The sequence below is a fragment of the Hibiscus syriacus genome, unplaced genomic scaffold (genome assembly GCF_006381635.1).
Source record: "Hibiscus syriacus cultivar Baekdansim isolate YM2019G1 unplaced genomic scaffold, ASM638163v2 tig00111429_pilon, whole genome shotgun sequence".
NCBI classification, from domain to species: domain Eukaryota; kingdom Viridiplantae; phylum Streptophyta; class Magnoliopsida; order Malvales; family Malvaceae; genus Hibiscus; species Hibiscus syriacus.
The window spans coordinates 235,502-246,708 of record NW_024063089.1 but is presented as its reverse complement, the minus strand read 5'-3'; the positions used below and the strand labels follow the sequence as shown (position 1 = coordinate 246,708).

At 32.6% G+C, this 11,207-nt stretch overlaps 2 protein-coding genes across 2 annotated transcripts; both read right to left on the bottom strand.

Moving 5' to 3' along the window:
- Positions 1-3,578: 3,578 nt before the first annotated feature.
- On the bottom strand, positions 3,579-5,922 carry LOC120163219. Its single transcript, XM_039173199.1, has 6 exons — positions 5,908-5,922; positions 5,721-5,813; positions 5,336-5,497; positions 4,662-4,753; positions 4,185-4,377; positions 3,579-4,076 (listed from the first exon to the last, which is right to left on the bottom strand). Exons 2-6 carry the CDS (start codon positions 5,730-5,732, stop codon positions 4,059-4,061), a joined length of 477 nt encoding a protein of 158 aa, XP_039029130.1. The 5' UTR covers positions 5,733-5,813; positions 5,908-5,922; the 3' UTR covers positions 3,579-4,058.
- LOC120163229 lies at positions 5,923-8,075 on the bottom strand. The gene is made up of 5 exons (XM_039173209.1): positions 7,942-8,075; positions 6,886-7,114; positions 6,640-6,797; positions 6,396-6,541; positions 5,923-6,009 (listed from the first exon to the last, which is right to left on the bottom strand). The coding sequence occupies exons 1-5, from the start codon at positions 8,027-8,029 to the stop codon at positions 5,923-5,925; spliced, it is 708 nt and encodes a 235-aa protein (XP_039029140.1). The 5' UTR covers positions 8,030-8,075.
- Between the last annotated feature and the right edge of the window lie 3,132 nt (positions 8,076-11,207).

Below are 11,207 nucleotides of genomic sequence, written 5' to 3'. Positions count from 1 at the left end.
ATTATACCATGACGATGCAATGCAATGCAAAGAAGGATGAAAAATGACAAACAAAATAAATAAGTTAAGGTGTAAAAACAAAAGAGAAAAACGAGTTAGTACATGTAAAATAATTTATACGGATAAAAATGTTATTCAGAGATGAATATAACACCTACCCCGTCATGATATCTACCCAAACATGCTTTCAATTAAATAACAATCCTACCCGGACATGCTTTCAATTAAATAACAATCCTACCCGGACATGCAATCTACCCAAAATGATCTATTTTCAAGAAATTGGTCCTAACCGCATGGTATCTAGTTCGCATGCTTTATTCGGAAAAAATATATTCTACAAATTTAAAAGGTTAAGGTTTAGAGTCGTTCCTCCTTCGTGTACACCTATTTTGGGTACCTACTGACGGACAAAGGTTCGGTATGACTATACCTAGGGTGATCGTTCGACGGTTCACTATATGCTTGGTTTCGGCTCTAACGGAAAAAAGGGACTCGAATTGTCCTTGATGTCGGTGCCCCCTTGGGCTGCCAGACCCTCGATCCTCACCCATTACAGGTTTCAAACGGAACGAGTTCAATTCGAGGGGATTCACTGTCTTATACCCGTACGAGGAATAAATCCCTACGAAGGTATAAGGTATGTATCCCATGGGTTATTTGCTAAAACTCATACAAAGAATAAATTCTTACGAGAGTAAAGCATTCACCCCAACTAATTTGGATCGAAGCTCGTGTCTAGAGCTTATGTTATGCTAATGCGAGTGATGTGTGTGAGGAGGAAAATACCTACCTTCGACCCAAAAGGAAAACAAAACAAGGAAAAATGATAAAATCCTGACAAAGCTGAAAGCCAAAAATAAAATGTTAGTACGACAAAAAAACGAAGCAATTAAAAATCTCAATAAACGGATCATAAATTAACTAAAAACTAGAAATCATAATTTCCACCAAGATGACAATATGTAAGCGACATACAACTGACTCTCTAAAAAAAATCCCCAGCAGAGTCGCCAAGCTGTCATAACCATTTTTCAAAAAAACAATTAAATATTATTTTTAAAAACAATTATGACTTTAATTTGGAAAATTTGGTGATTTTGGAATTGATTTGAATAAAATAGAAAAGAGTCGCCATCGACCTTTAGGTTAGGTAGGTCGAATACCTAAAAATATCTTTTAAAAACAATTTTAAGAAAAATCATTTTTAAGACAAAATTCGGTCTGCGTTACCAAAAATTCATTTAAATAGATCGGAAGTCGGTTACGTGTGGGGAAAGGTAAGCACCACCACAACGCCCAAAATTGGTACTATGTCGCTTACACATCGTCGTAAATGGTAAAATTTATGAGTCGAATGTAAAGTTAAATTACGATCCATTTATTGAAATTTAATTAATTTGCTTCGAGTTAACTATTTAAAGAAAATCCTTTAACTCGATAAGAAATCTTGAAATTTGCAATCCTCCGTCGGGAAAGCTATTTCAACTATTTCTCATTTGTAAAAGAATATTCTACCATTGATTATGTAAAAAAAATGCGAATCAAATATAACTAAAAACGATGTTTACATACGAGTAAATTGATTAACTACAAACGTGAATTGAATACAAATTAAAAAATTTGAAATTTACATTCACATAAAATAAAATAAATTGTCACTTAAAATAACACACATTGCACCGTTTGAACAAATTAATTAGCAAAATATACTTGACTTATTTCAAGTTTCTATGTCGTTAAAATGCCGTACCGGATCACACCACTTCGATCAAGTGATACTTTCCACGCCCATTCTATGCATACGTGTTCTTGAAAACTATTCGAATATTTCATACATAGATAAAAATATAATGAAAATAAATGTAATTGGAAATACAAAATAAAATATTTACATTACTAAAAAAAATTATTTACATAATACAAATAACCGAATAACAAGCACAATAAAATCATACATAAATGAATAAAATAAAATATTCACAAATGTCAGGGATAAATTCGAACATTAACAAAAATACCTAACATATAAAATCAATGACTAAAATGAAACTATTACAAACATTGGGACCAAAGTCAAGTATCCACAAAAATGACATAATATACATTAGTAGGACTAAAATATAAACAAGGAAACATAGATGCCCAAAACAAAAGAAAATAAAATAGACATTAAACCAAATATATTAAAAAACAGAAAATGACTAAAATAAAAGCAATTAGAACTTGAAGCCAAAAATTAAAAGATGCAAAGTTATATTCAGTGATAAAAATAAAATAATTACACAATATGAGATCAGATCCAAACATCCACGAAAGTAGTATAATACAAAAGAGTAAGGACTAAAATGAAATAAACATAAACATAAAAGATCACAAAGTAATTAAACCAAACATCAAACAATGACTAAAATAGAATATATACGAATATGGTGCCCAAATTCAAATAACAGTAAACATAATACAAAAATTAATGACTGAAATGAAATTATTAAAAACTAAAAGGCTCGAAATCGAAATACAATAAATCTCATTTAATGACTAAATAATGCGGTTACAAAGGATCAGGGACCAAAAGTGTGGTTTACCCAAAAAAAATGAGAAACACGGGTGAGTTTCTCAACCTGCAGGGACTAAACATGCCATTAGCCCCTTAAAACTTTGAAAACACGGGAATGGGGTGCTAAAACGGCTGTGTTTTGACTTGGGGTACTTATACCAAAATCCAAGGCTTACTTTTCATCAGCCTTCTCATTTGTTTCATATTTCCAAAACCAGAGGAGAGAGTTCCCAGAACTCTCTCAAGTTCCCTCATCGGGGACGAAAGGGATAGTTCTGGACGGCGGCAACCACGGTGGAGACCCGTCGGCACTCGCCCAGAGAGAGGGAAAAACACTCAAAAGCTTCCTCTCTTCCTCCCCACTTCGAAACCCGAACCCTTTTAGCCAAAAATTAACCCTAAACTGCCATATCTAATATTTTACCTTCGAAAGAAACTGAGCATACGGCGGCCCTCGGGATTCCACAGCTTGGTGGCTCGGTGATTGGCTCACGGCTGGGAAGCTGAGGAGTTGAAGTCGGCGGCTGCCATTAGGGGATTAGGGTTAAAACCCTAATTTATTTTAGGGTTTGAAACCCTAATCTGATGGGTTGGTTCAGTCTGGGTTGTTAGGTTTAGCTAGTTGGGCTCCGGGAATGGACCTTCTGTAATCTGTGCTTTAGTGGCCTACAAAAATTGTAATATGTAATTAATAAACATAATAATAATAAATAATAATAATAATAATAATAATAAATATATATAAATAATAATAAAAAAGACCCGGACAAAAACGGGAGTCTACAATCATAAGTCAGTTAGTTTAACAAGATTTGGAGGTCCAAATTTTAATGTCGTAAATAAAATAAATTAAACAAAAAAGGAAAATAATAAATCAAAGTAAAAAATGAGTCTTCATTCTTTTTTCAGCGTGATCTATATACAATATGCAGAAAATCCGGAATCGTACTGGTTTTCTGCCACCTATGAAACAATTCCCCAGAATTTGAAGAGGAGGCAACCAATTTACTTGTAAAAGCAGCAGTTTATCTGGCTTTACTCCTACCCTTCATTTTCTCAAGTATTTGTATGTATCTGTGTTCGACACATATCCGATTATGATTATTGAGATCCGAATCTCCAATAGGAAACACTCATATCTGGAATTCACACTCGAATCCGAGTAACATAACCGCAACGGGGACCTTTTTCATGCAAGAGTTTCAGTAGTTACCATCAGTTATCTACCTCAGCTGCTACAAGTTAAATAATCTGAACCCGCCGGAGCCTCGTTCCTCTTCATAATCAGATGAACACAATTTGCTTCCAACTGATTCTTCTGAACTTTCACATGGAAGGAGTTTTATCCTGTCAGCATGTTCAATCATCCAATCTGTGAATTACGGGGTTGCTGTCAGTTCTGCCATGGCATCCCGGGTGGATTCACGACTGAAATCTTCCCATTCTTGTTTCGTGAATTTCTTCTGATTACGCGTCTTGTGAAAGGTCGAATAGTAATCTAGATCATTCGTACCACCTAAAACGTTAAAAAAGAAACTAATCAGCTGATTATATTAACCCGAAGCAAAGAAAAAAAATAAAATGGTGCTCCAAGAAAAATGTGCTATTATGAACTATGAAATACCTTGAAAACCAGAAGTACCTCTGCAGGAAATCTAGTCCATGCCAATGAAGTCGTCGGAGTATGTCTATTCCACACTGTTCTATCAGAATACATTCTCGGAGCCCTATTGAAATAATTGGCACGACTTTGGCTTATCATTCCCGGCCTCGACCGGTGCACCCAAGGACTCCTGTCCCAAGAATGTGGTTGGTGCCTACATAAGCCAAAATGCCAAATTCAAGGTTCAAATAAATCAAGGCTACGACTGGAAAGGAAGAATTAAAATCATTTGTTGAATTTAGCTTTCAATTAGACAAAGTTTAAGCTGCAATGGACATCGAACCAAAATCAGGGGTAGTCTTATTATGCGACTAGTTAGTGGAATGAATACATTTTGCAGAACAAAGACATTATCAAACATAGACTAACAGAATCACCTTCTTCCGGCACACATAAATCGTAAAAATGAAAAGAATAAGGGAATTATGATCAACTTACGAACGACATTTCCTTCTTGTTGATGTAAGAAAAGAACAAATAGCAGAAGAAGAAGCCAATGCCACCAGTGCTAGCCAAGTATCAAGAGTGCTCTGAAGAGAGTAGAAAAGGGGTGCAAGATAGGAAAAATAAACATATCTTTTTTGAAAGAAAATCTTGAGGTTGCCAGCTATGATGCTCAGACTCCGTTTTTTTTCTATATCCATCCATGTTTGACATCCATGTCTGAAACATATTTCTTACAAAATACGGGATATCATCCTACAAGGATCCTGAAAATACATGGAAAAAATTAAACATATCCATGTCGGAGACATACTGATATCTGATACTCGCACCCGAGCTAGAGTAACATCGGTTGACAAGGTTTGATCCCTGATAATTAGAATTAAAATCTAGCACTCTACCAACGAGCCATATGGTTGTTGGCAAACCATATGTTTCTTTCTTTTAATGGGAACCCCGAAAACTATAAAGAGGTATCGAGTAACATCCAGCAATTAATGTACATATAACAAATAGTATACTGATTTTGACATACTTAACAACAGCCCTCTCATGGGTTTCAGAAGCTACTGCCCGAATTTAAGGAAGCTTCAAATAAAGAGAAAACATGCTACATAACCTAGTCTGCATTCCAAGTAATACATCCACCGTTAGTAGTAGAAACATACCTGGAAAATACACGCAGATGCAATGATGCGCATGGCCCATTTTACAAACTCGGCAACACCAACATCTACAATTCCATCTTTCGAGATCACAGATTTTCTTACCATCCAGTACCCTAATGCAGCTCCTGAGAGGAAAATTCCAACCAATACAAATATGGCAACCTGTAACAAAAATAAGCAAAAATGAATTACTTGGTTCACTTTGAAATAACACTTCCTTTTAAAGAGAAAAGGGTCACAACTACAAATAAGCCATTAGAGAATAAATCATATGCACAAAAGTCATGGACGATTAAAGGAACCATATTAAATATCGTTTGCTGAAAATACGAACTCCAATGAAGGGAAAGGAGGGAGATCTCATGGACAGTTGTTAAGAACTTACCCGATTGTGCATATCTTCACTAAGCCCAAAATTGATAAGAATTGAATTTACCAACCCAGACAATTGATGTAAAAGAAAAGATCCAGCTCCAAGCTGAAAAATTAATGGAACAGTGAGTATATTGGCTGGCAGCTCAAAGTAGATGAAACACTAATTAACCTATAAACAAATGAAAATAAAGACTCACCACTGGAACATATATCTAAGATAGAAGATATTTGTCCTTCCTGTAGGCAATAATTTCATTCCCTGCTTGGAAAGAGAAAATCCACACAGGTAAAAGCTGAATCTAAGTCGGTATTGGCATAAATTCAGTATAATCTTAAGGATACAAATAACTAGTAGATTCCCAAGTCATCCAGTCATCATATGTGAGCCGATGAACATCTAATGAGGCATCAAAAATCAGTTGACTTATGTTTGAGCACTAAGTAAGAAATCAAACAGGTTTTGGTTACAAAGTTGCATAGAACTGGAACTTCAATACAGATCCATGTTCTTCAAAATACATGGAAAACAATCACTATCTTCCAGCAGTCAACAGGATAAGGTACTTCAAATTTGTAAGATATATACAATAGCATTGAGATTTGGAACAAAAATGCGGAATCAAAAAGTAGGGCGATTTTAAAAGCAATGAAGGCAGAATGAATTTGTGGACGAACAGAAAAATACCTGAAAGAGAAGGATCAAAATGACAAGAATAATACCAATAGCCATTGAACTGCTGTAATAAAAAGGAACCGACTTGCTGATAATTGGTGCCAACAGAAACAAAACAAATCCTAAAGCTAGAAACACAAGCCGCCATCGCTTAATATCTACAAAAAAAGATAACAAATCAAGGTTGAAAATAAAGTTCAATTTCAATGAACTAACAATCACAAGCAAAAGAAATGCAAATAACGTATAATCATACCTTCTTCAACAGCAACCGTGATAGAGCCAGACACATCACCTATAAATTTTACATCTATAAATCTATCATCATAAGGCGACATGACAGCTTGCCATATACCATTTTCCACCGTCTTCCAATTTTCATTCTCACACTGGCATAATCCAAGTGAAGCATTCCTGCAAGACTTTTTCAATCACCAATGGTGACAACAAACTTCTGAAGTGATCTCATGCAGAACAAGTGTAGATTGAGAGCAAAACCTACCGATGAAAGCAAACTTGAATTTTGCTGTGTTTTCTTTCTGGTATTAAGACAGATGGAGTCAAAGTAACCCGAACAGAATTGACATAACTCCTAAGTTTCAATCTTGAGTGACCAGAAGCTCGAACTCGGTCACATAATATAACATCTTTTGAACTACGGACAGATGAATGCCCGTAAAGGGGAGTAGGGGAGACATCCAATGCTGAAGTTGTACTTCCCAAGTCAATGTCTGCAATTTTAAAACCTCTGAAAAAACCATGAAGAAGTATGGCTAGGGTGCAAAAGAAAACTAAAAGACATCCATCAAGTTACTGGCATAATCCCACTTCACCTCTGATTCACAAATGTCATAGTAATACTTTCTATAGGACATAACTAAATGATACATTGATAGAGCTCGGTTTTAAAATTAAAGTGATCACAAATCATCAAGTCGTTATTTAATCTAAACATTTATTTAAACACTAAAAATTCCCCTCATAGCTATAAAGACCTCCAAGTACCTCTTGCATGGGACATCTCATCTTAGTAATTTATATTTGAAAAAAAAAACTTTTAGCTGTATATCTAAAGAAACCTGTGGGAAACTGATGATCACTTATAAGAAATGAGAAAATAAGTCAATAACAAGATTTCTACTAAGAAAATGATACCGTAAAAATGGAAAACATACAAGGTTAGGCGTCATCTAGGATTTAGTCTTACTTTTTACCAGCATTTGAAGAACACGTTTTAAAGCTAATATAATAACAGTTTGCATTTGACAAAACCACCCGACTTTATATTTTAAAGCATAAATTCTAGGTTCACTTCTCTCAAGAAGCCAAGCATATATTCTCATTGATCCGTACATTTTCTTCGGGAACAAATAAATTGAAGCCAAATCGATTCAGGGTTCTAAACCAAATCGAAGAACAACGAGAAGATCCCAAAACTGAATTGGCTAATCCCTTTTCTACTTTCCCTCAGAATGTAAGCAAATGGTACTAAGCGGATGAAAAACACAGATTTCAAATCCTATGAGAAAAAAAGAAAGAAATCATAAGAAAGTTGTACCTTTAAATTGAGCGGTGTCTTGAGAAGCACATGATAAGAAGAAAATATAATATAAATATAAGAAGAGGATAAAAGAAGAGGAAGCCATTGTCGATAGCCCTCTTCCACCTCTCTCTCTCTCTCGCTGTGTGTAATTCGTTAAATATAAGAAAGAGAAATAACGAAGCTGTCAATTTACAATTAACGACGGCTACGATGTTTGTGGAAAACTGAAAGTTGCATTTTTTTAATAAATTAATAAAAGGGTAAAGTACAAAAATGATTCATTGACTATAAGATATTACTTTGTTGAGTCCCCTATTTATTAAAAATTAAAAACTGGTCCTTGACTATAGGACATTTCTTTATCGAGTCTATCAACTATTAAAAGTTACAAAATGGTCATTTGATTATTCAAAATTTCTAACCTCATTATTTTTCGTTAAAAAATTGACAGTCGTCTAAGTTGAATGTTAACTTATGGTCATTTGATTATTGACTAGGATATGATAAACTATGATCCCAGAATCATTCAAGCTATATAGTCGTTTGAGATTCTAAGACTATATTTTATCATATCTCAGTTAGAATGTTAAAGTCTAGCTCAAACTTTCATCAATTTTTAACGGAAAAAGAAGAGTTTGTAACATATTAATAGTAAAGTGATTATTTTTGTAACTTTTAATAGTCAAGGGACTAAAAAAATAATATCATATAATTGAGTGATCATTCTGTAATTTTTAATATTTGAGGATTCAACAAAGTAACACTCTATAATCAGGAGTCATTTGTATATCTTACCCTAAATAAAATTATGATGTTAAATGTATGGTGTAATTTTTGTAAAGATAAAAAATTAATGCCATATTATAATATAATTAATTTAGATTCTACATAGACTTAATATAAAAATAATTGTCTAAGTTATACCTAAATTTGACTTTTGGAATTTTTCTTTAAAAATAGGTGCCTACATTTTCTCTGTTACATTTTTTATGCTCTTGAACCATATCCGCCATTAAACTTGGTCGTTATCTGGCATGTGTCATGCATATAAAATTTCAAAAAAATTATTTAAAAAACACTTAATATTTTAATTTTAAAAAACCCTAAATTTTGTTTCCTCCACCGTCGATCAGTCACTGTCAGTATGTGATCGTCACCATTGACACAATTAGAATCGTCTCCTCGTTGCGTTCAAAACCCAGTCCCCCGCCCATCGTGAAACTACGTTGATCGTGTGAAAAGTGTCGCTAAGGGTCTCCAGAATTCAAGATTTTCCTTTGTTGTTTTTTGATGATTCTGACAGCTCCTGTTGTCTATGCGTTACACGACCATCGTACTCATTCTACTCCAAACAAATCTCAGTCGGTAGTGATCCTTTGTCATTGAAGGTGATGGGATTGGAGGGAGAGAAAGCATGGGACAGGGGGAAGGGACGTCGGGGCTTAATTTTTTTATATTTTTAAATAATATTTTTTATTTTAAAAAATAAAAAATATAAATGTGACACATATCACTTAAAGGGTTTCCCCCCTAATGATAAACATCTAAAAGTATAACGGAGAAAATGTTATACACCTATTCTTAACAAAAAATACTTTAGACACCAAAAATTTAATTTTAAGTATAATGTAACCACTTTTTTTATATATTAAGTTTTCCATATAAATTGGTCTCTCAAAGTGTTTGGAAAACTGCCACACCAATGATAATTACATCAATAACAAAAATAAAATAAAAATAGTATCATGCATAGTTTAAATTAGGGAAAAAATTAAAAACATAACCAATTAAGAAAATAAGATATATTAAAGATTATATAGGGAAAAAAACCTACCAGCTTTCTTCTCTTCCTCTCTTTTCTCTTTTTTTTTACAACTTGTGTTCTTTAATTTTTATTTTACTACCGGCGACACTGGTTTTAAAGTTGGTTATCGTCTGCCAATTATATTTTTTCTTTATTTTTTTAATTTTTTTAATAATAATAGTTATGTCTTTGTGACATATTCTTTGCCTTTACGACATATTTATCTCTGTCTTTGTGACATGTTCTTTGCCTTTACGACACATTTATCTCTGCCTTTGTGGCATGTTTTTCTCTACCTTTTGGTAGCTTACAATTTTTTACTGTTGTTTACGGTTTTTTGCCGTTGTTCTTGTTTATATTTTTTATCAGGGTTGGATTTGACATCGTCACGACTGATTAATATGGTGTTTATTTGTTATCATGATGATCTTCCCTGTTTTGGACCCCCGGATTGATTTAGATACGCATTTTTGTTTGTGGATAGTTTTCTCACGTCGCTTGACTTTGATTTGTGGTTTGTCGGTGGTCTTTCAGTAGATTCATCCCCTTTTGTAGTTCGTTTACCGATGCAGTCAAATTTATTTGTATCTTTATTTTATTCGAGTTTTTTTGTTAGGTTTTTAACATTTTCCTTCTTTAGTCCTTATGTGATCTAGGTGGTAGTTTTTATCTCAATGGTAATAGAAAAATGTCATAATTATGTTTTAGGTTTACGATTATGCTTGTAAATCTTCATTGTAATTTTGAATATTTTCTATTTTTAATAAAACTAACTACTTTCTATAAAAAAAATTATATAGGAAAATAGAGTTGTTTGAACAATAAAAGATGAAATTGTTGTGGAAATGACAAACTATAAAATCATCGTGTGTTGTAGATGATTTCTTTTAAAATTGATAATGATTTCATATAATACATGTCTTTTAATTGGGTGGACATTTGAGTAAATTTGAACATAATATTATTGATTGATCGAGTGACATGTTTAACACAATAAATACTTTATTTAAATTTAATGAAAAATTTGGAAAAATACATTTGAGAATATTTCTAGAATTGAAAAAATTTATGTAACGACTCAAATTTTCGAATTAACATTCGAATATTGTCATGAACCTTGAGAATTATTTTGGTTTGTGAGTTTGGGATCATTGGATTAATTTTAAATTTGATTTAGATATAGTAAACACTCATTTTCGTCTGGATTCTTTCATATAATATATGCTATATTCTATATATTATTTTATATTGTATATTATAGTATTTATATAGTATATGCTATATATTATATAGTCTTATATATTATAGTATTATATATTATACTATTCTATTATATATATTATAATATAATATAATATTATATTATATTTATATATTATAATATATATTTATTATTATATATAATATAGTTATATTATATATTATATATATATATATATAGTTATATATTATATATTAGTATTATATTATTAATATA

Bases quoted from the DNA above. Each gene is read 5' to 3' on its own strand.
- LOC120163229 (XM_039173209.1), bottom strand. From the start codon at position 8,029: ATGGCTTCCTCTTCTTTTATCCTCTTCTTATATTTATATTATATTTTC. The intron at 7,115-7,941 runs GTACAACTTTCT...TTAAAATTGCAG, and splicing joins AGACACCGCTCAATTTAAAG to ACATTGACTTGGGAAGTACA. The intron at 6,542-6,639 runs GTATGATTATAC...CTTTTTTTGTAG, and splicing joins CACGGTTGCTGTTGAAGAAG to ATATTAAGCGATGGCGGCTT.
- LOC120163219 (XM_039173199.1), bottom strand. The intron at 4,754-5,335 runs GTATGTTTCTAC...TACTCTCTTCAG, and splicing joins CATCTGCGTGTATTTTCCAG to AGCACTCTTGATACTTGGCT. The intron at 4,378-4,661 runs GTAAGTTGATCA...TGGCTTATGTAG, and splicing joins ACAAGAAGGAAATGTCGTTC to GCACCAACCACATTCTTGGG.